General features: G+C 51.0%; 1 protein-coding gene across 3 annotated transcripts in view; it reads right to left on the bottom strand.

Moving 5' to 3' along the window:
* endouc (endonuclease, polyU-specific C) overlaps positions 1-26,557 on the bottom strand; it is a 55,906-nt gene that overhangs the window by 9,505 nt on the left and 19,844 nt on the right. For 2 of the 3 annotated variants that reach the window (XM_070900167.1, XM_070900168.1), the window contains exons 2-5: positions 14,658-14,757; positions 12,815-12,926; positions 11,503-11,624; positions 681-793 (exon numbers count right to left, since the gene is read on the bottom strand). In XM_070900167.1, coding sequence (XP_070756268.1) covers positions 681-793; positions 11,503-11,624; positions 12,815-12,926; positions 14,658-14,757 — 447 coding nt within the window. Of the gene's footprint in view, positions 1-680; positions 794-11,502; positions 11,625-12,814; positions 12,927-14,657; positions 14,758-14,904; positions 14,925-26,557 lie in introns of those variants that run through there. The other variant, XM_070900169.1, reaches the window with a different exon arrangement.

The following is a 26,557-nucleotide window of genomic DNA, read 5'->3' as shown; positions in this document are numbered from 1 at the left end:
ACCATCCCCTTCCCCAGCTGACCATTCCCTGGTCCCGGTCCCGCCCACCCCTCGCCATCCCCTTCCCCAGTTGACCATTCCCTGGTCCCGGTTGCACCTACCCCTCCCCAGCCCACTCCTCCTCTTTCCCCGCTGCACTGTAACCTTGCATGATCAGAGGGTTGCACTCGGTGTTGACTCCCCATGCGCCAATCCATGAGAGAGTAACTGGTTAATAAATAGAGAATGCTTCTACTGAACACATAAGAATAAGAATTAGGAGCAGGAGTCGACCATTTGGCTCTTCGAGCCCAAGCACTGATCTTTGCGGCTCCCCACTAGTTGCAGCCTGCCAACCAATGACCCATTTATCCCAACTCTCTGTTTTCTGTCCGTTAACCAATCCTCTATCCATGTCAATATATTACCCCCCAACCCCATGAGCTCTTACCTTACGTAGCAACCTTTAAAGTGGCACCTTATCAAATGCCCTTTGGAATCCAAATATACTACATCCACTGGTTCTCCTTTATCTATCCTGCTAGTTACATCCTCAAATGACGCAAATAAACTTGTTAAACATGAATTCCCTTTCATAAACACAGCTTGGTTTCAGGGCCCAGATAATTTCTGGAGCAAACAGCTGTTAAAAAATAAAGTTCCGCCAAATTATGAGAGATGCTTTACCGCCAATTACATACCCATGGCTCCCTCCTCTGGAATACAGCTGGAACCAGATGTTGTACAGATGTTGCTTGAACTCCTGTGGATTGGCCGATGTGAGATTTTTACTGGCAAGATACTGATGAGCTAACTGAAGAGAGGAAAGTGCGAGTCACGGTCAGAGTATTGGATTTCACAGATACTGCTCACTTTAATACATTGGCATCAGCGCGTTCTACGTTCATCACGATTCAGATACCGACAGAGGGGGTAGTATTAACCTGACCCGCACAGCGGGAAATTGCCTGGATTCGATCAGATGACTAATTCACCCTCTGCCCGATTTTACTCTCTGATCCTGTCAGTTTCCAGCTGGGCGGCTGAGGCTAAAAATCACCCCCAAGACAGTCATATAAAGTCATCTAGGTGCAGAATGTTGAATACAAGCAAGAGTAACAGCTCAAGTTGTTGCGATCAACGTCCAGACAAAATGTTGCAAATACACAAAAACATAAGAAATAGGAGAAGCAGTAGGCCATTCGGCCCCTTGAGCTTGCTCCGCCATTGAATAAAATCACGGCTGATCTTTGACCTCAACTCCACCTTCCCACCTGATCCCTTAAAGTCCAAAGATTTATTGTTCTCAGCCTTGAATATCATCATCATCATCATAGGCGGTCCCTCGAAACAAGGATGACTTGCTTCCACGCCAAAAAAGAATGAGTTCACAGGTGTTTCAATGAAGGGCCCGAACTACATCCTCAAGGTGGAAGATGTCTGTGCGTGGATGTTTTTAACGTGTGGTGGTCGTTGCACACCAGCCACCACACGGGCTTGACGGAGCGAGGTCTTGGTCCAGTGGCAAAGATTACCCAAGACAACTGCAGACCAGCTCTGCAGCACGGACTTAGTGCGCACACACATCGCAGTGTGGGCTGGCCAGTGCTGCTCCTGGGCCCCTGGCCCTAAAATTAACACCTCCCCTGGGCCCTGATCATGTCCCTCTACAGTCAATGACTGAGCCCGCTGGGGCAGAGAATTCCAAAGATTCACCACCCTCTGAGTGAAGAAATTTCTCTTCATTTCAGCCCTAAATGGCCAACCCCTTATCCTGAGACTGTGACCCCTGGTTCAAAACTCTCTAGCCAGGGGAAACATCATCATCATAGGCAGTCCCTCGGAATCGAAGAAGATTTGCTTCCACTCCCTAAGTGAGTTCTTTGATGGCTGAACAGTCCGATATGAGAGCCACAGACCCTGTTACAGGTGGGACAGACATTCGTCGAGGGAAGGGGTGGGTGGGGCTGGTTTGCTGCGCGCTCCTTCCGCTGCCTGCGCTTGGCCTCTTTACGCTCTTTGCGTTGAAACTCGAAGAGCTCAACGCCCTCCCGGATGGACTTTCTCCACCTCGGGTGGTCTGCGGCCAGGGTCTCCCAGGTGTCAGTGGTGATGTCGCACTTTACCAGGGAGGCTTTGAGGGTGTCCTTATCACGTTTTCGCTGCCCACCTTTGGCTCGTTTACCATGAAGGAGCTCCGCATAAAGCATTTGCGTAGGGAGTCTCGTATCTGGCATGTGAACTATGTGGCCTGCCCAGCGAAGCTGATCGAGTGTGGTCAGTGCTTCAATACTGGGGATGTTGGCCTGGTCGAGGACACTGATGTTGGTGCGCCTGTCCACCCAGGGGATTTGCAGGATCTTGCAGAGACATCGTTAGCGATATATCTCCAGCAACTTGAGGTGCCTTCTATACATCGTCCATGCCTCAGATCCATACAGGAGGGCGGGTATTACTACAGCCCTGTAGACCATGAGCTTGGTGGTAGATTTGAGGGTCTAGTCTTCGAACACTCTTTTCCTCAGACGGCCGAAGGCTGTACTGGCTCACTGGAGGCAATGTTGAATCTCCGCATCAATGTCTGCCTTTGTTGATAAGAGGCTCCCGAGATATGGGAAATGGTCCACGTTGTCCAGGGCCGCGCCGTGGATCTTGATGATTGGAGGGCAGTGCTGTGCGGCGGTGACAGGCTGGTGGAGGACCTTTGTCTTACGGATGTTAAGCATAAGGCCCTTGCTTTCATATGTCTCGGTGAATACATCGACTATATCCTGGAGTTCAGCCTCAGAATGTGCGCAGACGCAGGCGTCGTCTGTGTGCTGCAGCTCAACGACAGAGGTTGGGGTGATCTTGGACCTGGCCTGGAGGCGGCGTAGGCTAAACAGCTTCCCACTGGTTCTGTAGTTTAGTTCCACTCCAGCGGGGAGCTTGTTGATTGTGAGGTGGAGCATGACGGTGAGGAAGATTGAGAAGAGGGTTGAAGTGATGACGCAGCCCTGTTTGACCCCAGTCCGGATGTGAATTGGGTCTGTAATGGATCCGTTGGTAAGGATCACGGCCTGCATGTCATCGTGAAGCAGGCGAAGGATGTTGACAAACTTTTGGGGGCATCCGAAACGGTTGTCAGTGTCAAAGGCCTTTGTAAGATTGAAAAAGGCCATGTATAAGGGCTGACGCTGCTCCCTGCATTTTTCCTGCAGCTGTCGCGCTGCAAAGATCATGTCTGTTGTGCCCCGTAGGGGACGAGATCTGCATTGTGATTCCGGCAGGAGCTCCTCGGCCACAGCGAAAAGTCGATTGAGGAGAACTCTAGCAACAACTTTCCCAGTGGCTGATAGCAGGGAGATTCCCTTGTAATTGCCGCAGTCGGACTTGTCCCCTTTTTTAAAAAAAAAATGGTCACAATCACTGCGTTTCTGAGATCTCCCGGCATGCTCTCCTCCCTCCAGATGAGAGAGATGATGTCATGTATCCGTGCCAACAGCGCCTCTCCGCCACACTTTAGCGCCTCAGCAGGGATTCCATCTGCATCCGTAGCCTTGTTATTCTTCAGCTGTTTTATGGCTTTGCCTACCTCGTGCAACGTTGGGGTTTCACTGAGTTGGTGGCGGGTCGCATGCTGCGGGATGGAGTTGAGAATACTCGAGTCAAAGTCAGAGCCTTGATTGAGGAGATCTTCAAAGTGTTCCTTCCATCGGGCCCAGTCCTTGATGAGTGTTCCCCCGTTCTTGGCCAGCAGTGGGGTGGGGCCTTGGGAGATTGGACCGTAGGTGGCCTTGACTGCAGTGAAGAATCCTCGCAAATCGTGGCTGTCAGCCAGTTGTTGTATCCCCTGTGCTTTCTCCATCCACCACCTGTTCTTTAGGTCCCGGGTTTTTTGTTGGACCTGAGCCTTGAGCTGTCTGTAATGTTGTTTTGCAGCTCCCGAGTTGGGCTGTTGCTTGAGGCTCAGAAATGCTTTACACTTGCGATCTATTAGTTCTTCAATCTCCTGATCATTTTCATCAAACCAGTCCTGGTGTTTTCTGGTTGAGTGACCAAGTGTCTCTTCACAGGCACTGGTTATAGAGGCCTGGAGGGCAGACCAAGTGCTATGGGGATTCAGCATCTCAGGGTCATCAAGACACGCCAGATTGGCTGTATAGGGCTTTCTTAGCTGGGTCTCTAAGTGCCCCAACATTCACTTTTTTGTGGAACTGCTTCTGCTGTCCCCTCTGCTTTGGGGCAATGTTAATGTCGATGATGGATCGGATTAGGCGGTGATCCGTCCAGCAGTCGTCAGCTCCTGTCATAGCGTGGGTGATGCGCACATCCTTGCGATCCCTGGCTCGGACGATGACATAGTCGAGCAGGTGTCAGTGTTTGGAGTGAGGGTGTTGCCACGATGCCTTGTATTTGTCCCTCTGGCGGAACAGGGTGTTGGTGATGAGGAGTTCATGTTCTAAACATTTTGTCAGGAGTAGGCAACCGCTGGAGTTGGCTTTCCCTACCCCCTCTCTGCCAATCACGCCTCTCCAGAGGACTGTGTCTTTGCCGACCCTGGCATTAAAGTCACCCAGGAGGATCAGTTTGTCGCCCCGTGAGGACACGGGACAAGAATGTCTCAAGGTTGGAATAAAAACCCTCTTTAGCCCCATCCGTTGCATCGAGTGTGGGGGCGTACACACTGATGGCTGTGGTGCATTGGTTCCGAGATGGGGTAATACGAAGAGTCATGAGGTGTTCGTTAACCTCACCGGGGCGAGTCTTTGAGGCGGTCGACCAGCTCATTCTTGACGGCAAAGCCAACTCCATGAAGGCGGCGTTCTGCCTCTGGTTTCCCTTTCCAGAAAAAGGTGTAACCTCCACCATGTTCCTTCAACTGGCCTTCCCCTGCCCGCTGGGTCTCGCTTAGGGCGGCGATGTCAATGTCAAAACGTCTGAGTTCCCGGGCAACTATCTGGGTGCGGCGTTCCGGCCTGTTGCTATTGGGATTGTCCATGAGAGGCGGGAGTCCAGAGAGGCGTAGCGGTGCAGCTCCAGCTGGGAGAGAAGGCAAAAAAGTAGAAGGAAATCAAAAGGTGACGTCACAGCCAACGTGGTAAGTGATTGGCTGCTGATTGGTGAGTAGTTTTTCTTTTTCTTTATTAGTCAGTAACTTTTAACATTGTTGTCGGCAATTTAAGTGTATCTAAGGGTTAAGTCATGGCAGGACAGCTCGGTCACGTGATATGCTCCTCCTGTACCATGTGGGAACACGGGGACAACACCAGTGTCCCTGACGACTACATGTGCGGGAAGTGTGTCCACCTCCGGCTACTGACGGTCCGCGTTGCGGAGTTGGAGCTGAAGGTGGATTCACTCTGGAGCATCCACGATGCTGAGAATGACGTGAGTATCACGTGTAGCGAGTTGGTCTTACTGCAGGAGAAGGGTCCACAGCCAGCGAGGGAATGGAAGACCAGCAGGAAGAGTAGTGCAAGGAAGGTAGTGCAGGGGTCCCCTGTGGTCATCCCCCTGCAAAACAGATACACCGCTTTGAGTACTGTTGAGGGGGATGACTCATCAGGGGAGGGCAGCAGCAGCCAAGTTCATGGCACCGTGGCTGGCTCTGTTGCACAGGAGGGCAGGAAAAAGAGTGGAAGAGCGATAGTGATAGGGGATTCAATTGTAAGGGGAATAGATAGGCGTTTCTGCGGCCGCAACCGAGACTCCAGGATGGTATGTTGCCTCCCTGGTGCAAGGGTCAAGGATGTCTCGGAGCGGGTGGAGGACATTCTAAAAAGGGAGGGAGAACAGCCAGTTGTCGTGGTGCACGTTGGTACCAATGACATAGGTAAAAAAAGGGATGAGTTCCTACGAAATGAATTTAAGGAGCTAGGAGCTAAATTAAAAAGTAGGACCTCAAAAGTAGTAATCTCGGGATTGCTACCAGTGCCACGTGCTAGTCAGAGTAGGAATCGCAGGATAGCTCAGATGAATACGTGGCTTGAGCAATGGTGCAGCAGGGAGGGATTCAAATTCCTGGGGCATTGGAACCGGTTCTGGGGGAGGTGGGACCAGTACAATCCGGACGGTCTGCACCTGGGCAGAATCGGAACCAATGTCCTCGGGGGAGTGTTTGCTAGTGCTGTTGGGGAGGAGTTAAACTAATATGGCAGGGGGATGGGAACCAATGCAGGGAGATAGAGGGAAACAAAAAGGAGGCAAAAACAAAAGACAGAAAGGAGATGAGGAAAAGTGGAGGGCAGAGAAACCCAAGGCAAAGAACAAAAAGGGCCATTGTACAGCAAAATTCTAAAAGGACAGAGGGTGTTAAAAAAACAAGCCTAAAGGCTTTGTGTCTTAATGCAAGGAGTATCCGCAATAAGGTGGATGAATTAACTGTGCAAATAGATGTTAACAAATATGATGTGATTGGGATTACGGAGACGTGGCTCCAGGATGAGCAGGGCTGGGAACTCAACATCCAGGGGTATTCAACATTCAGGAAGGATAGAATAAAAGGAAAAGGAGGTGGGGTAGCATTGCTGGTTAAGGAGGAGATTAAGGCAATAGTTAGGAAGGACATTAGCTTGGATGATGTGGAATCTATATGGGTAGAGCTGCAGAACACCAAAGGGCAAAAAACGTTAGTGGGAGTTGTGTACAGACCTCCAAACAGTAGTAGTGATGTTGGGGAGGGCATCAAACAGGAAATTAGGGGTGCGTGCAATAAAGGTGCAGCAGTTATAATGGGTGACTTTAATATGCACATAGATTGGGCTAACCAAACTGGAAGCAATACGGTGGAGGAGGATTTTCTGGAGTGCATAAGGGATGGTTTTTTAGACCAATATGTCGAGGAACCAACTAGGGGGGAGGCCATCTTAGACTGGGTGTTATGTAATGAGAAAGGATTAATTAGCAATCTCGTTGTGCGAGGCCCCTTGGGGAAGAGTGACCATAATATGGTGGAATTCTGCATTAGGATGGAGAATGAAACAGTTAATTCAGAGACCATGGTCCAGAACTTAAAGAAGGCTAACTTTGAAGGTATGAGGCGTGAATTGGCTGAGATGGATTGGCGAATGATACTTAAGGGGTTGACTGTGGATGGGCAATGGCAGACATTTAGAGACCGCATGGATGAACTACAACAATTGTACATTCCTGTCTGGCATAGAAATAAAAAAGGGAAGGTGGCTCAACCGTGGCTATCAAGGGAAATCAGGGATAGTATTAAAGCCAAGGAAGTGGCATACAAATTGGCCAGAAATAGCAGCGAACCTGGGGACTGGGAGAAATTTAGAACTCAGCAGAGGAGGACAAAGGGTTTGATTAGGGCAGGGAAAATGGAGTATGAGAAGAAGCTTGCAGGGAACATTAAGACGGATTGCAAAAGTTTCTATAGATATGTAAAGAGAAAAAGGTTAGTAAAGACAAACGTAGGTCCCCTGCAGTCAGAATCAGGGGAAGTCATAACGGGGAACAAAGAAATGGCGGACCAATTGAACAAGTACTTTGGTTCGGTATTCACGAAGGAGAACACGAACAACCTTCCGGTTATAAAAGGGGTCGGGGGGTCTAGTAAGGAGGAGGAACTGAGGGAAATCCTTATTAGCCGGGAAATTGTGTTGGGGAAATTGATGGGATTGAAGGCCGATAAATCCCCAGGGCCTGATGGACTGCATCCCAGAGTACTTAAGGAGGTGGCCTTGGAAATAGTGGATGCGTTGACAGTCATTTTCCAACATTCCATTGACTCTGGATCAGTTCCTATGGAGTGGAGGGTAGCCAATGTAACCCCACTTTTTAAAAAAGGAGGGAGAGAGAAAACAGGGAATTATAGACCGGTCAGCCTGACATCGGTAGTGGGTAAAATGATGGAATCAATTATTAAGGATGTCATAGCAGTGCATTTGGAAAGAGGTGACATGATAGGTCCAAGTCAGCATGGATTTGTGAAAGGGAAATCATGCTTGACAAATCTTCTGGAATTTTTTGAGGATGTTTCCAGTAGAGTGGATAAGGGAGAACCAGTTGATGTGGTATATTTGGACTTTCAGAAGGCGTTCGACAAGGTCCCACACAAGAGATTGATGTGCAAAGTTAGAGCACATGGGATTGGGGGTAGTGTACTGACATGGATTGAGAACTGGTTGTCAGACAGGAAGCAAAGAGTAGGAGTAAATGGGTACTTTTCAGAATGGCAGGCAGTGACTAGTGGGGTACCGCAGGGTTCTGTGCTGGGGCCCCAGCTGTTTACACTGTACATTAATGATTTAGATGAGGGGATTGAGTGTAGTATCTCCAAGTTTGCGGATGACACTAAGTTGGGTGGCAGTGTGAGCTGCGAGGAGGATGCTGTGAGGCTGCAGAGCGACTTGGATAGGTTAGGTGAGTGGGCAAATGCATGGCAGATGAAGTATAATGTGGATAAATGTGAGGTTATCCACTTTGGTGGTAAAAACAGAGAGACAGACTATTATCTGAATGGTGACAGATTAGGAAAAGGGGAGGTGCAAAGAGACCTGGGTGTCATGGTACATCAGTCATTGAAGGTTGGCATGCAGGTGCAGCAGGCGGTTAAGAAAGCAAATGGCATGTTGGCCTTCATAGCAAGGGGATTTGAGTACAGGGGCAGGGAGGTGTTGCTACAGTTGTACAGGGCATTGGTGAGGCCACACCTGGAGTATTGTGTACAGTTTTGGTCTCCTAACCTGAGGAAGGACATTCTTGCTATTGAGGGAGTGCAGCGAAGGTTCACCAGACTGATTCCCGGGATGGCGGGACTGACCTATCAAGAAAGACTGGATCAACTGGGCTTGTATTCACTGGAGTTCAGAAGAATGAGAGGGGACCTCATAGAAACATATAAAATTCTGACGGGGTTAGACAGGTTAGATGCAGGAAGAATGTTCCCAATGTTGGGGAAGTCCAGAACCAGGGGTCACAGTCTAAGGATAAGGGGTAAGCCATTTAGGACCGAGATGCGGAGGAACTTCTTCACCCAGAGAGTGGTGAACCTGTGGAATTCTCTACCACAGAAAGTTGTTGAGGCCAATTCACTAAATATATTCAAAAAGGAGTTAGATGAGGTCCTTACTGCTAGGGGGATCAAGGGGTATGGCGAGAAAGCAGGAATGGGGTACTGAAGTTGAATGTTCAGCCATGAACTCATTGAATGGCGGTGCAGGCTAGAAGGGCCGAATGGCCTACTCCTGCACCTATTTTCTATGTTTCTATGTCTATGAGGGTCCTGATGTTCCAGGTCCCGAACTTCATACTGACGAAGTGGAAGATGCCCGTGCGTGAGTTCTTTTAACGTGGGTGGCCGCTGCACATCGGCAACCACACGGGCTTAGCTGGGCAAGGTCTTGGTCCAGTGGCAAGGGGAAACAACCTCTCAGCATCTACCCTGTCAATCTCCCTCAGAATCTTCTATGTTTCAAGGAGATCACCTCCCATTTTTTTTTTATAAACTCCCAGAGAGTATAGGCCCAATCTACTCAGAAAATGTACAAGCTTTAAATGGAACCTGATGGTACTTTTACCAACGTGTTGGACCTTGGAACATACTCCCTGCAAGATCAGTGAGAAGGATAGTAACAGACTTCAGGAACGCCAGTGGAATGGGTGGACACGTGGAGATCTTGCTGCAGTTATATAGGGCCTTGGTGAGGCCACACCTGGAGTATTGTGCACAGTTTTGGTCTCCTAACTTGAGGAAGGACATTCTTGCTATTGAGGGAGTGCAGCGAAGGTTCACCAGGCTGATTCCCGGGATGGCGGGACTGACATATCAAGAAAGACTGGATCGACTGGGCTTGTAGTCACTGGAGTTCAGAAGAATGAGAGGGGATCTCATAGAAACGTTTAAAATTCTGACGGGTTTGGACAGGTTAGATGCAGGAAGAATGTTCCCGATGTTGGGGCAGTCCAGAACCAGGGGTCACAGTCTAAGGATAAGGGGTAAGCCATTTAGGACCAAGATGAGGAGAAACTTCTTCACCCAGAGAGTGGTGAACCTGTGGAATTCTCTACCACAGAAAGTTGTTGAGGCCAATTCACTAAATGTATTCAAAAAGGAGTTAGATGTAGTCCTTACTACTAGGGGGATCAAGGGGTATGGCGAGAAAGCAGGAAGGGGGTACTGAAGTTGCATGTTCAGCCATGAACTCATTGAATGGTGGTGCAGGCTCGAAGGGCCGAATGGCCTACTCCTGCACCTATTTTCTATGTTTCTATGAAATTCAACGCAGAGATGTGCGAGGTGATACATTTTGGTAGGAAGAATGAGGAGAGGCCATACACACAATTTTAAAGGGGGTGCATGAACAAAGAGACCTGGGGGTGCGTGTGCACAAACCTTTGAAGGTGGCAGGGCAGGTTAACAAAGCAGTTAATGAAGCATACGGGCTCCTGGGTTTTATAAGTAGAGGCATGGAGTACAAAAGTTATGCTAAAGCCTTTATAAAACACTGGTTCAGCCCCAGCTCGAGTATTGTGCCCAATTCTGGGCACCGGACTTTAGGAAGGATGTGAAGGCCTTGGAGAGGGCACAGAAGAGATTTACGAGAATGGTTCCAGGGATGAGGGATTACAGTTGTGTGGAGAGACTGGAGAAGCTGGGGTTGTTCTCCTCAGAGCAGAGAAGGCTAAAAGGAGATGTGATCGAGGTGTTCAAAATCATGAAAGGTTTAGATAGAATAAATAAAGAGACACTTCCAATAGCTGAAGGGTCGATAACCAGAGGTGATTGGCAAAACAACCAGAGGCAGCGCGAGGAAAAACGTTTTTACGCAGCGAGTGGTTAGGATTTGGAATACGTGCCCGAGAGGGTGGTGGAGGCAGATTCAATAGTAGCCTTCAAACTGGAAGTGGGTAAATACATGAAGGAGAAAAAAAATGCAGGGATACAGGGAAAGAGCTGGGGGGGGGTGGGACTGACGGGATCGCTCTTTGAAAGAGCCGGCACAGACTCGATGGGCCGAAAGGCCGCCTTCTGTGCTGTACTGTTCTATAACAGTCAAAGAACTAAAAAGAAAACTTTGGTAAGTATTTGGTTAGGAATGTGATTGAAGGTGGTAAGTACAGACACACAAATAGCCACCACAGACAGCGCTCCCTGAGCTGCTCAGGTGCCGAGTGTGTGAAACCAAAGAATGTAACCAAAGGGGAACAGAAGTTTTAATGTTACATAAACATCCTGGGGTTTGTCGGATTACTTTTGGGAACATGGAGAGACTGGGCAGAACTTTCCTTCATGGGATTAAGTTGGAGAGATGTTGGGCAAAGAATGGGTGAGTTTAGACAGCAGATATTCTGTCTCTGGCAGTGTGTGTCCCCAGGGAATCCCTTTACTTGAAGTGTAACAAACTGCGATGGACAGGGGGTGCACGCTTGATGCACTGTCATCATATCATTATGTTAATGTTGATATTCTCACAGTCTGAGTCACTGGCTGCTTTATGAGTGCAGATTCCAGCTCCGACCATACCCAGTGTTCATGGTTTCAGAAGCCCGCCGCTGTTCACAGGTTTATTTGCCAACACCACCAACCTGCATGACTTTTGATTCGAGAATCGCGTCGAGAAAGCGATTATTTTCAGCCATTTCTTCCGGAGTCACCACCTCCGCTATTCCAGTCGACATTTCATAGTTGTCCAAGAGAGCAGTGAAGGCTATTCAAACGAGTGATAAATTATTAAATGATGCACCTGTACAGAGTAATTTCTCCCCAAAACATAATCTTTAAAAGTATTTCAAAATGTGCCACTAAGTTTTTTTTTAAATTCATATCACTGAGTTTCTGTGTCTCTGTTCAGAGTAAGTCGGGTGATGCCCTGTGTTATACCACCTACGGCACAATGTGTTATTCTGCTAAGGTGGAGCTCTGTTTAAACTGAGGATCCAGTTATTTGCACTGTGTTTCTGGCTGATTGGCTCTCCATTATCACATGACCTGATTGCTGATTGGTCCCCTTGGAGGATAAGCCACACCCAGAAGTTTTTCTGGCGTGTGCAATTGGAACCACCCAGCCCAGGTTCTGAGTGACTTTGCAAAGTGCAATTCATGTCATTCTGACTTCAGAACTCCCCTGCAAGCATCACAGAGGGGGTAGAGCACCCAGCAAAAGCCTCCCAAACCCCCTCCTCAGCCCAAGTGCATGCCTCCTCCAGCTAAAGTCCCCACCACCCCACGAGCCCAAGTTCCATACCCCCCGCCCCCTCAGTCCAAGTGCATGCCTCCCCAAACCGAACTCCCTGACATCCCCAGCCCAAGTTCACCCATTACCCCCCCACCCAGCCCAGGTTCATGCCCTCAAGTCCAAGTTCCTGACCCCACTCCTAGCCCAAGTTCCTGACCTTACACCACGCTCCCCCCCACCCATAGATGGGGCATTGTGTGTGGGTCACGGATTGTTAACAGGTTTATTGGGTATGAAGTGAATAGTGACAGTGTCGTCACTTCCAGATTTCATCCACTGTGGGTGTAAATGGGGTTTGAAGAACATTATACGTCTTCCTCGAGTTCCCTCTCTCCCCTCCGATCCTCCCTCCTGCTCCCCATCTCTCTCTCGCTCTCTCTATACACCAACTCCACTTTCCCGCCCTATCCCCATATCTCTTGGTTCCCTTAATATCCAAACATCTATTGCTCTGTCTTGAATATAGTCAACGTCTGAGCATCTACGGCCCTCTGGGTAGAAAATTCCAAAGATTCACAACCCTGAAAAAATTTCTCATCTCAGTCCTAAATGGCCGACCCCTTATTCTAAGTCTCTGACCCTTGGTTCTAGACTCCCCAGTCAGGGGGAATCAACCTCTCCACATCTACCGTGTCAAGCCCTTAACGAACCTCAGAACTTACCGGCAAAGGACTTAATTGTCCTTAAACGCTCCTCATTAACATAGGAGAAGAGTGGCTTGCGGGCATTGTCCTTCGCATTGTTACTTCCAGCAGGGACGTAACCGGCCTTGCCCTGCAGGGAAAGAGAGCCAGTTTTTAATGCCAGTCCACCAGCAATATAACCAACATTACCCAATACTGCACCATCCCAATATAACCCGCACTGTCCAATACTGCACCGTACAATTCCCAAGGTAACCCGCACAGTCCACTAATGCACTATACATGTCCCAATATAACCCGCACTGTCCAATACTGCACCATACAATTCCCAATATAACCCGCACAGTCCACTAATGCACTATACATGTCACAGTATAACCCGCACTGTCCAATACTGCACCATACAATTCCCAATATAACCCACACTGTCCAGTACTGCACTATACATGTCCCAATATAACCCGCACTGTCCAATACTGTACCGTACCCATCCCAATATAACCCGCACTGTCCAATACTGTACCATACCCATCCCAATATAACCCGCACTGTCCAATACTGTACCATACCCATCCCAATATAACCCGCACTGTCCAATACTGTACCATACCCATCCCAATATAATCCGCACTGTCCAATACTGCACCATACAATTCCCAATATAACCCGCACAGTCCACTAATGCACTATACATGTCACAGTATAACCCGCACTGTCCAATACTGTACTGTACCCATCCCAATATTACCCGCACAGTCCACTAATGCACTATACATGTCCCAATATAACCCGCACTGTCGAGTACTGCACTATATATGTCCCAATATAACCCGCACAGTCCACTAATGCACTATACATGTCCCAATATAACCCGCACAGTCCACTAATGCACTATACATGTCCCAATATAACCCGCACAGTCCACTAATGCACTATACATGTCCCAATATAACCCGCACAGTCCACTAATGCACTATACATGTCCCAATATAACCCGCACTGTCCAATACTGCACCATACAATTCCCAATATAACCCGCACTGTCCAATACTGCAACATACCCATCCCAATATAACCCGCACTGTCGAGTACTGCACTATACATGTCCCAATATAATCCGCACTGTCCAATACTGTACCGTACCCATCCCAATATAACCCGCACTGTCGAGTACTGCACTATACATGTCCCAATATAACCCGCACTGTCGAATACTGCACCATACCCATCCCAATATAACCAGCATGGAGGAGAATTGTTTCATGCAGCGAGTTGTTATGATCTGGAACGTTCTGCCTGAAAGGGCAGTGGGAGCAGATTCAATGACTACTTTCAAGCAGAAACATTTACAGGGCTATGGGGAAAGAGCAGGGGGAGTGGGACTAATTGGATCGCTCTTTCAAAGAGCCGGCACTGACACGATGGGTCGAATGGCCTCCTCCTGTGCTGTACGATTCTACTGTCCAATAATGTCCATCGATTCGCAGGTTAAAACCGATCAGCATTGTTGATTCTTGCCTTTCTCAAAATCTGTCCACAGTCGCTTATCAGCCTGCACCTCAGTGACTGGCCGGATCACCAGCTCCCAGTCCTCTGTTAATGTTGCTGGCAGACAACAGGAGCCAGAGAGAGTCCTCACTCTACCCCCTGCTACCCCGTATAATTCACACTTGCAGATAAACTGGCTGCGTGTTTTAGAGTAGTTCTGACGAAGGGTCACCGACCTGAAACGTTAACTCGTTCTCTCTCCAGATCTGCTGAGTGCTTCCAGCATTTTCTGTTTAAATTTCAGATTCCCACCATCTGCAACATTTTGCTTTTTCAAACATTTTTTTAAAAGCTGGTTTAATAATATACCGACCTGCACGGAGATCTGATAGTCTTTCCCGGGTAGAAAGCGGTTTTCATCTGCTTTCCAAAGCTCGTTCAGTATCTTGGAAAGATCCTGATTCATTACCAGTCTGGAAGGGGAAAAAAATAGCAAAATATGAAAACAGCCTTTTTTTGGGAGATCACTTTTCTTTCGTGCCTGTGGTAGCTTTCTAGTCTGTCCCACACAGGAACAGACACAGCACGACCGTTAGGGTTCTGTATAAAGAAAGACTTACATTTCTACTGTGCTTTTCACCACCTCGGGCAATGAAGTAATTGCTTGAAGTGTCGTAATGTTGGTGAATGGAATCACGGGTCACAAACTATTTAGCGAGAGAAACAACCCAGTACAGAGAACAGTCTAAATGAAAGATAGACCAGTCAAGACATCTGGGTTAGAGATAGTGTCCTTCACTTCCTGGTCATGACTTTTTTGGCCTAAACTCAATTATTTCTTGGCAGCAATGGCCAGAACAGCTTTGTATTGTATCAAGAACCCCTTGTTTCGCCCCCAGTTCCAGACTCTCTAATTAAAAGACACTGGAGGAATCTGGTCAGCCCATCGGTTAACTAGGTCTTTGTGTGGGTCCCGCCCACAGTGATTCCGCAGCTCTCTCTGCCTCGGCACCCAGACTCTGTCCGCTCGTTGTTCATTCGGAAGATCTTACCGAAGCCATCATTCACTGCACTGAACAAGACTCCATTCCTTAATTTAACCCCACTGGGTGTGAAGGATTGATTCCTTAAATAACCATCTTCTCAAGGCAACGAGGGATGGACAATAAATGCCAGCCTTGCCAGCGACACCCACATCTCGAGAATTTTTTTTTTTAAATCTCAATTTACGTTAATTTGTGAATTTGATTCTTGGAATTTTAATTCCAGGCTCCACCCACAATTTCCCCAGACATAAACAACAGCAACTTAACCAGAGCAGACCATTCTCCATCTGTTTCATTCAGTTCTGCTCTTCCATGGCCCTGTACTTAATGGATTTAATTGTTCATCGGACACCCCACATGTCTCGTTAATTAGCCACACACTGAGACAAATCTCTGAGTTTTCACACTCACAACTGTTCTTAACCTAAATTTATAAAAAGTTCCTTTTTGTACAGAATTCAGTGTAAATCAAAAAGATCTTCACTGTTTTTACAGCCTCACTGTGCATGTTTCACTGGGGTTTAGGGGTTGTCCTGGTTACAAGCAGTTCATTGGGAAGGAATGAGGTTTTCATACTCCTAAATGTCTTGCTGTCAGGTGTCAGCTGTGGCTCAGTGGGTAGCACTCTCGCCTCTGAGTCAGAAGGTTGTGGGTTCAAGTCCCACCCCAAAGACTTGAGAACAACATCGAGGCTGACACTCCAGTGCAGTACTGAGGGAGAGCTGCACTGTCGGAGGGGCAGTACTGAGGGAGAGCTGCACTGTCGGAGGGGCAGTACTGAGGGAGCGCCCCACTGTCGGAGGGGCACTACTGAGGGAGCGCCCCACTGTCAGAGGGGCAGAACTGAGGGAGTGCTGCACTGTCGGAGAGGCGGTACTGAGGGAGTGCTGCACTGTTGGAGGGGTGGTACTGAGGGAGTGCTGCACTGTCGAAGGGGCAATACTGAGGGAGTGTTGCACTGTCACAGAGACAGTACTGAGGGAGCGCTGCACTGTCGGAGGGGCAGTACTGAGGGAGTGCTGCACTGTCGGAGGGGCAGTACTGAGGGAACGCTGCACTGTCGGAGGGGCAGTACTGAGGGAGTGCTGCACTGTCACAGGGACAGTACTGAGGGAGCGCTGCACTGTCACAGGGACAGTACTGAGGGAGCGCTGCACTGTCGGAGGGGCAGTACTAAGGGAGCGCTGCACTGTCGGAGGGGCAGTACTAAGGGAACGCTGCACTGTCAGAGGGACAGTACTGAGGGAGTGCTGCACTGTCGGAGGGGCAGTACTGAGGGAGCGCTGCACTGTCGGAGGGGCAGTACTGAGGGAGCGCGGTGCCGTCCTTCGAATGAAACGTTAAACCGAGGCCCTGTCTGCTCTCTCAGGTGGAGGTAAAATATCCCACGGCATTATTTGAAGAAGAACAGGTGTCCTGGGGCCAGTATTTATCCCTCAACCAACATCACTAAAACAAATTATCTGGACGTTATTGCATTGCTGTTTGTGTGCAAATTGGCTGCCGCGTTTCCTACATTACACTTGACAAAAAGCTACTTATTGGCTACAAAGCACTTTGGGACGTCCAGAGGATGTGGAAGGCGCTGTAGAAATGTAACTCTTTTTTTTGTGGAAGCTGCATAATGAATGAGAAGTGCAGGATACATCGAGATACGGAGGATGTGCTGAGCACGGACGCTGCTCTGTGTTTTACTCTGCGATGTGATGATTAATGAATTGAGTTTTCAATTTTATTATTACAGACCAAATCAGACAGACTGCACAGGTTTAATCAGCCTTATAAAGCAGCAGTAAGCCCATCATTAGCCACACACAGCTAGATAGCAGTTCGCCTCCTCCCCTGCGCACTGCACTTTAATTCTCTAATAAGCTGGGCTTTTCAAGTACTGTCGTAGCAATCCTCTGCAATGTTGCTCAAGGCAATAGAAGCATACAGCACAGAAGGAGGCCATTCGGCCCATCGTGCCTGTGCTGGCTCTTTGAAAGAGCTATCCGATCAGTCCCACTCTAGGTCAATAATGAAAATAGAAACATGCTTTCCCAATGGTATTTGTCTCTCACTCTCTTGTCTTTTCCATCTCCCTCACTGCCCTGCTTCAATTGTTGTCGTGTTCTCTCTCCCACATTTCCCCATGCTATCCGCGTCAATTGGCCTCACGATCTTACTTTTTCCTCTTCTCTTGTTTCAGTAAGCTGCATATCTCCCTCTCCGTATGCCTCTCTCACACGCTGATTTACAATGCAGCCAACTTACAACGGGTTAGGGGTGGAGCCCAGGACTGGGCAGGGAGGGGCCGTCAGAAATGCATGTGGGTGAAAGACGGGCTGCGGGGAGCACTGGGTCAACAGCTGGCACCAGGAAGGAGCAAAGAGGTCGGCGGCTAGCCGAGAAGAACAAACTATGTACAGGATCACCAACCCTCCCTTTTGGTCCGGCGTCTCCTGGGATTAAAGGTTAATCTCCCAGAGCAATCCAGAAGAAAAATCATAAGGACTTTTTCTTCTCTGGTTTTGCTCCGGCTGAAATCACAACAAATAACCGGGCGCAAGGCTCCCAGGTTGCAATGTGGCCCTCACACATTGCTGAGACCATGCGGTGGATAGAGCGGTTTCTGGGGTGTAGAGGATTGTGGGTATTGTAGCCACCATTATTGACTAATTGTCATGGTGACTGATGTATCGAAAAGCCAATGGCGGAAGCATAGGGGCGGGGTAGTTGGAGGTCGTGTGACAAAACCTCCTCGAATACAGTCCAACCAGAGTTGGCGACCCTAACTAGGCATCGTTAATTGATTTTTTATCCTTTATATAACGAGTTAATGATCATGTCTGTCTAATCTAGTTGAATGTTTTGAGGAGGTCACTATCATGGTTGACAGAGGAGTGTCTATGGGTGTTGTGTCTATGAGCTTCCAGAAGGTATTTGATATAATTCCGCACAAAGAGATTATTAGCAAGAATGGAACATCATGGAATTGTTGGTAACTTTGTGACCTATGTGAGTAATTGTTTGGGAGCTAGGAGACAGAGCGCGGGGGATAGAGGGTTTGTCCTGATTGGTGAGATGTGACAAGTAGTATTCCCCTGGGATCTGTACCACGGCCTCAGCTTTTCACCACATATATTAATGATCTGGATGCGGGAATAATGAGGCATATATCCAGGTTTGCAGATGACACTAAGTTAGGAAGCACAGTAAGTAGTATAGACGAAGCAGGAAGTAACATGGCACATTGATACATTGAGTGCACAAAACTGTCGATGTGGGGAACAGTGAGGTCACCCTCTTTGGATCCGAAGAAGGTAAATTGGAATACTTCTGTGATGGCGAGAGACTGGGAGCTATGGAGGAGCGAAGAGGGATTCTCCACCCCCCCCCACCCCCCACCCCGAGCGCCCAAGATGAGCATTCAGATCAAGATCATCTTTGTTCATCACTCTTCTCGCATCAAGATAAGATCATCGTACATTGCACCTCAAACATTAAACCACAATCTGAATGTGCTGCAGTCGCTCCTGTTCGTTCTTGAACTACGTTCTAGCAGTTAGCTGGAAAATGAGTGTAGCCTGTAATGTGTGCACCTGTGAGGATGCTCACAGATTTGTAGCGCTGTTGGAATTAATTGAAAGGGCTGCTTCTCGATTTCTGGTTGCACTTCAGTCCCACACTCCTGATCTTTGGGCACCCTGTGCGGAGGGGAGCGGGTAGGTCCGAGGTCCTCCTCGTAGGACTGCTCCTGGACACGGCCAAGGGTGCCATCAGCCGGTCCAGGCAGCGGGCGGTCGCGGGGGTCGTTCAGCCTGACTGCCTGCCTCTCTTCCGCGCGTACATCCGGGCCTAGAGATGGAGCACGCGGTGTCCACCGGTACGCTCGCGGTCTTCTGCGAGAGGTGGGCGCCGGAGGGACTGGAGTGCATCATCACCCCTGGCAACCAAATTTTAATTTGATTTTATAATTTAAAGTTTAATTTGTTTTAATTGCCGGGGTTTTAGTGTCCCCCTCCACTTTTATAGGGGGCACTTGTAAAATATTGAATTTTAATGCCCTAAAAAAAAACACAAAAAAAACCTACAAAAATACAAAAAAAAACAAAAAAGAGGGCAGTTGAAAAATGTTTGGAGTGTCCCCCAGATTGGGGGGCACTTGACTTAATTGGTTAATTTTGTCTCCAATCAAAAGAGTTGTAGCGCTGTTGGAATTAATTGAAAGGGCTACTTCTCGATTTCTGGTTGCACTTCAGTCCCACACTCCTGATCTTTGGGCACCCTGTGCGGAGGGGAGCGGGTAGGTCCGAGGGCCTCCTTGTAGGACTGCTCCTGGGCACGGCCATGGGGGCCATCAGCCGGTCCAGGCAGCGGGCGGTCGTTCAGCCTGACTGCTTGCCTCTCTTCCGTGCTTACATCCGGGCCAGGGTGTCCTTGGAGATGGAGCACGTGGTGTCCACCGGTACGCTCGCGGCCTTCCGCGAGAGGTGGACGCCGGAGGGACTGGAGTGCATTGTCACCCCCGGCAACCAAATTTTAATTTGATTTTATATGTTTTAAAGTTTAATTTGTTTTATTGCTGGGTTTTTAGTGTCCCCCTCCCCTTTTATAGGGGGCACTTGGAAATTATGGTTTTAGAGCCCCCAAAAAAAACTACAGAAAATACCAAAAAAAAGGGCCTTGGGAAATGTTTGGGGTGTCCTCCAGATCGGGGGGCACTTGATTTAATGTTTATTTTTTGTCCCCAAAAAGAGTTGTAGCGCTGTTGTAATTAATTAAAAGGGCTGCTTCTCGATTTTTGGTTGCACTTCAGTCCCACACTCCTGATCTTTGGGCACCCGGTGCAGAGCCGAGTAGATAGGTCCAAAGGCCTCCTCGTAGGACTGCTCCTGGGCACGGCCAAGGGGGCCATCAGCCGGTCCAGACAGTGGGCGGTCAAGGGGGTCATTCAGCCCAACTGCCTGCCTCTCTTCTGCGCGTACATCCGAGCCAGGGTGTCCCTGGAGATGGAGCACGCGGTGTCCACCGGTACGCTCGCGGCCTTCCGCGAGAGGTGGGCGCCGGAGGGACTGGAGTGCATTGTCACCCCCGGCAACCAAATTTTAATACGAACCATATCCAAAGTTTTATTTGTTTAAGTTTGTCGGTTTTAGTGCCCCCACCACCTTTTAGCCAGGGGGCGCTTGTATAATTTGTGTATTTGGTGCCCTCAAAACAAAGAACAAAAAACAAAAAAGAGGGCACTTGATTGAAGTTTTTGGAATGTACGTAAGAATTAGGAACAGGAGTAGGCCATCTAGCCCCTCGAGCCTGCTCCGTCATTCAACAAGATCATGGCTGATCTGGCCGTGGACTCAACTCCACTTACCCGCCCGCTCCCCGTAACCCTTAATTCCCTTATTGGTTAAAAATCTATCTATCTTTGACTTGAATACATTCAATGAGCTAGCCTTAACTGCTTCCTTGGGCAGAGAATTCCACAGATTCACAACCCTCTGGGAGAAGAAATTCCTTCTCAAGTCGGTTTTAAATTGGCTCCCCCGTATTTTGAGGCTGTGCCCCCTAGTTCTAGTCTCCCCGACCAGTGGAAACAACCTCTCTGCCTCGATCTTGTCTATCCCTTTCATTATTTTAAATGTTTCTATAAGATCACCCCTCATCCTTCTGAACTCCAACGAGTAAAGACCCAGTCTACTCAATCTATCATCATAAGGTAACTCCCTCATCTCCGGAATCAGCCTAGTGAATCGTCTCTGTACCCTCTCCAAAGCCAGTATATCCTTCCTTAAGGTGACCAAAACTGCATGCAGTACTCCAGGTGCAGCCTCACCAATACCCTGTACAGTTGCAGCAGGACCTCCCTGCTTTTGGTACTCCATCCCTCTCGCAATGAAGGCCAACATTCTATTCGCCTTCCTGATTACCTGCTGCACCTGCAAACTAACCTTTTGGGATTCATGCACAAGGGTAATTCTGTAACTTAACGCAGATTTCCTCCCGTAATGCTCAGTGATATCTGTTGAATCTGCATTTTCTCCTAAAAGAGTTTCATGCACAAGGGCGCCTGCCGTCCGGACACGCCATGGCGTACCATCTTGCCGTCCGGAGGAGGTGGGGGTCCCCGACGGAGGGCACTCTACGCGGGAGTCCTCCCAGTATTTATCGGGGACTTGGCCTGGAGGGTGGTGCACGGGCTCCCAGGCCGCCTGCAATTTCTGCGGTCTGGAAGAGTCCGTGTTCCATGTTTTTATCGAGTGCACGAGGTTGCAGCCCCTGTTTTATTATTTAAAGGGGCTGCTCCTGAAATTCTGGCTGCACTTCAGTCCCACACTCCTGATCTTCGGGCACCCTGTGCAGAGGTAAGCGGGTAGGTCCGAGGGCCTCCTCGTAGGACTGCTCCTGGGCACAGCCAAGGGGGCCATCAGCCGGTCCAGGCAGCGGGCGGTCGAGGAGGTCGTTCAGCCAGACTGCCTGCCTCTCTTCCGCGCATACATCCGGTCCAGGGTGTCCTTGGAGATGGAGCACGCGGTGTCCACCGGTACGCTCGCGGCCTTCCGCGAGAGGTGGGCACCGGAGGGACTGGAGTGCATCATCACGCCCGGCAACCAAATTTTAATTTGATTTTATGTTTTTAAGTTAATTTGTTTTAATTGCCGGTGCTTTTAGTGTCCCCCTCCCCTTTTATAGGGGGCACTTGGAAAAAAAAAATTTGATTCTGTGCCCAAAAAAAAAACCAAAATTTTTTTTAAAAAAAGGGCCTTGTAAATGTTGGTGTTTCCCCCAGATCGGAGGGCACGGTTTAATGTTTTTTGTTTACTCCTAAAAGAGTTTCATGCACAAGGGCCAATGGTGGAGCAGTGGAGGCGTGGCCTATTCAATTGGAGCTGTGCTGCTGAGAGAGAAGGAACTCCCTGCTTTAGCTCCTGTCTCGAAAGCCTGGAGTGAGCCCTGAGAACAGCCCAGGAATAGGAGGAAGGAAGGGGCTACAATCCTAATCCATCTAGAGTGAGAGGAGGAGAGCAGAAGACTGCAACACCTTGATTAATTCTACAAAGAGTTGGAGAGAGGGGAAAAAAAAAAAGAACAACTTACCAGTGTGGAAGGAGGGAAAGACTTCTTCAGCCAAAGGTGGGTGTGTTTTGGTGCATTCCCCAAAAAGACTTTGTTGTATCGGTGGGGGGAGGAAAGAAGACCAATCGAGGGCCGGAACATCGCGGGGGGTGTGTGTGTGTGTGTGTGGAAGTGTGTGTGGGGGTCTTGCCTACAGCTAGGCCCACACACCACTGAAGCACCCCTCCCCCATTGCCTAGCCTGGGATAGCTGGAGCTACCAGGCTGATAACTATTGATTACCCTGGTTAACATCGTTGGGAGTGTGTGCCTGTGTGGCTCCAGCTGCCCCAGGTGAAGACATCTTCTCCCCCCACCCGAAGACCACCCCAAAGACTGTGTTTTGTTTGCCATCTGGGGAGTGCACCCACCCATTGCTGTGAGGGGAGACCTGCCCTCGCAGCCTCCCTCTTTCCCACACCCCCTCTCTCTATCTCTCTCTCTCTCTCTGTCTCTCCCCTCTCTCTCTGAGAGCCCTTCCTCCCAACTGAAAAAAAAAGAAAAAAATTAAGACAACTGAGCAGAGGGAGCAAGGCCCCTCCCCAATTGCCAACTAGGGGAGAGGTGTGCCTCTTTCAGAGCTCCTCTGCTCATACATTGAAACGAGGCCAATTAAGACCATTAAGGCCTGTGACTTTGGGGTGGGTGTAGCCCTTAAAGGGACCCCGTGATGGCGACCCCATCCACGCCGGTGGCAGGGCCAGCAAGGACATATGCGCAGGTGGCATCCACATCCACGGCACCTCCTGCGCCACCTGCTGCCCTGCCACGTTTCAGACTGATGACGAAAAAACACGGGGTCAAGAGCTACACTCACCCCACAATGAGCATCGAGGAGTGCGTGCGGGCGATGGCTGGGGTAGTCGGCCCCTCGGCCATTGTCGCAGCCTCCAAGATGTCTGGGAAGGCCGTGTTCTTCCTGGGGTCGGAGCGGGCGGTGTCCCTGGCCCTCGAAAAGGGGCTCACGGTGGGCGGGACGTTCCTGCCGGTGGACCCTCTCGAGGCCACCGCGCAGAGGGTCATCATTTCAAACGTCCCGCCCTTTGTTCCCGCTGAGCTCCTCCTCCCTCACCTACACCAACTGGGGGAGGTAAGGTCAGGGATCAACCCCATACCGCTCGGCCTCAGGGAGAGCAGCCTGCGCCACGTGTTCTCCTTCCGCCGCCAGCTCTTTGTCCGGCTGGCGCGGGAGGAGACGACGGAGGGCTATTTTAATGTGGTGCACGAGGGAACTGCCTACCGCGTCTTCTGGACGTCGGACGGCGTGCGGTGCCATGCCTGTAGGGAGGTGGGGCACGTTCGTAAGAACTGCCCCGCCTCCAAGGCCGCCAAACCACCAAAGGCGGCCAAGGCTGGCGCCGCCGCCACCCCTCCCCCTAGTTGCGTTCGCGTGCCGGGAGCCGTAGGTGCGCGGGCATCGTCGGAGGCCTTTGTTTTCACGGCCTCCGGCGGGGGGGAGGGAGAGCGTCCGACCGGAAAGAAGGCGCGGAAGAAGGCGAAACATCTCGAGGCGGGTCCCCTCGGTGCGCCAGACAGTCTGATCACCGCGCTCAGCCCAACCCCGTCACCGGCGAGCGCAGGGTGCCCTGAGCCCGTGCCCGAGCCTTTGACTAGTATCACAGGGGGGCTCGGGCGCGGGCAAGATAAGAAAAGGGGGGGGGGTGGAGCGGGAGGCCTCGGCAGACATGGAGGTCTCCCTGCCTCCGCGCACCCCCAGGAACAAAAGGAGGCGCCGCTCCAATGAGGCGGAGGGGGAACAACATCCCTCCGCGGAGAAGTCGGTGCCCGCCGCGTGTCCCGCGTCCCCCACAGGCGCCCCCAAACCGCGCCATAGGCGCGAGGATTCTGTCCCCGGGGGAGGGTGAGGCAGTCGAGGCTGCCCAGCCTCTGCCTCCCGGGGATGGCGTGAAAGATCTGCCTGTCGTGGGGGGCGTGGGGCCAGCGGAGTAATGCGTTGCCGCCGGGTCGAGTGTCCCGGGGACTGAGGCGGGCGGGGCCGAAAAGGCCGAACCCGAGCCCGCCCAGCCAATATCCAACTTCCCCCAGGACTTGCTCGACCCGGCAGAAATACAAAGTATTAGCAATTTTAATGAATCTGTACACGCTGGGCCGGGGGGTGGCGGCGGGGAAGGGGAAGAACAACAACCCTCGCCCCCTACTTTGGGGCTGGGGGACTTGGAGGACCTGGTACATTTCTTTGACCAGGTCTCTCCGTGTTCCCCGGTTCCTGGGGCGGAGGAGGAACCCCTCCCGCTGTCGCTTCCCGACCCAGCACCAATTCTAAAAGAGCCCAGTGGGGACTCCTCTGCCGACGATCCTGGGGGTGGGATCGGGGCAGAGCCAGGGCCGGATGGAGCGGCCGGGCCGTTTGCCGTACCTCGTGCGGTCGACGGGCCGGCTGCTGGCGGCGACCTTCCAGAGGAGGACGGGGACTCGGTGGAGGACGCGGGTGAAGATCTCGAGTCCATCGCCAGTGAGGCGGTGGATCTCCTCGTGCCCGCCGCTGAGTCCCCCCTCATTCCCGTGGAGGATCTCCGGGACTTTTTGGTCCAGAGCCAGGGTCGCCGCAACCGAGCCCATCTGGCCCCGGAAAGATGGTCCGAGCCGGGGCTGCTCATCGCGTCCGTCCGCGTCGCCGCTAAAACCATGGCCGCGGGCGGGCCCTTATCAAAGGCACAAGGCCTTGAGCTGCGCCGGCTCAAAAAGTTCCTCGCTGGGCTGCTGAAGGAGTGGAGGTCAACAAAAGATTCCGCTCCCTCCCCCGCAATAGGTTAAGGTAGAGGTTGCACTATGCTTTTGTCATGAAGATAACCATAGCCAGTCTCAACATCAACGGCGGCAGAGAGGCACGCCGTAGATTTAACAATTTTTCGCTCCTGCGGGAGGGGAAATATGCGGCGTGCTTCCTGCAAGAAACCCACACCGTTCCGGGAGACGAAGCCACGTGGCTCCTGGAATGGCAAGGAGAGGTTCGCATGAGCCACCTCACCGCCACTTCTAGTGGGGTGGCCATCTTGCTGGGCCCGCATTTTCAGCCGGAGATCTTGGGGGTCGAGGAGCCCGTGCCAGGCCACTTGCTGCACATAACGGTTCGCCTGGGGGACGTGCCGCTCCATCTCGTGAACGTGTACGCCCCTCAGCCCGGCCCGCAGCAAACGCGCTTCTTCGAAGAGGTGTCCGCTCTTCTTGGCTCCATTGACGTCGGCGACTGCATTGTCCTCGGGGGGGGATTTTAACTGCACCCTCGAGGCGAGGGACCGCTCCGGTGCCCCGCAGAGCATGACGGCGATGGGGAAGTTGAGGGACCTGGTCGGGTCCTTCAACTTGGTGGACGTCTGGCGAAATCTCCATCCCGACTCCAGCGCCTTTACTTGGGTGAGGCCTGGAGTAGGATGGTCCAGAGTCGACCGCCTTTACATGTCTCGGGCGTACGTTTCCTGCGTCCCGGCGGCCTCCATGCGGCCGGTGCCGTGTTCGGACCACCACCTGGTGTGGGCGGAGCTCGCTTCGCTCCGCGCGAGGACGGGGTCCGCGTACTGGCACTTTAACAACCGGCTGCTGGAGGACGTGCGGTTCCAGGACTCGTTCCGTCGATTCTGGGCTGACTGGAGAAGGAAGCAGGGGGGCTTCCCCTCCTTGAGGCTATGGTGGGACGTGGGCAAGGCTCACGTCCGCGTCTTCTGTCAAGAGTACGCGAGGGGGTCGACCAAGAGGCGGGCGGCCAGGGTCGGGCGCCTAGAAAAAGAGGTGCTCGACCTGGAAGCCCGTCTCGGTCAAGTCGTTGGGGACCCGGCCCTGCGGACGGTGTACGAAGCGAAGAAGGCCGCGCTGAAGGACCTGCAGCTCGTCGGGTCCCGAGGCGCGTTCGTGAGGTCGCGGATCCGGTTCCTGCGGGATCTGGATCGCGGCTCCCCCTTCTTCTACTCGCTGGAAAAAAGACAGAGTATCCGTAAGCAGCTCTTGATGCTGCTGGCCGACGACGGCTCTCTCGTCTCGGATCCGGAAGGCGTCAACAACAGGGCCCGTGAATATTACGGGGCCCTGATCTCTCCGGAGCCGTCCAGCGAGGAAGCGCGTAGAGTTTTGTGGGAGGACCTGCCGAAGGTCGGCCCGGAGGGCACCGAAAATCT

The sequence above is a fragment of the Pristiophorus japonicus genome, chromosome 15 (assembly GCF_044704955.1).
Source record: "Pristiophorus japonicus isolate sPriJap1 chromosome 15, sPriJap1.hap1, whole genome shotgun sequence".
In the NCBI taxonomy this organism is placed as follows: domain Eukaryota; kingdom Metazoa; phylum Chordata; class Chondrichthyes; family Pristiophoridae; genus Pristiophorus; species Pristiophorus japonicus.
The sequence above is the reverse complement of the archived record's forward strand: the minus strand, read 5'-3'. Positions and strand labels throughout refer to the sequence as shown.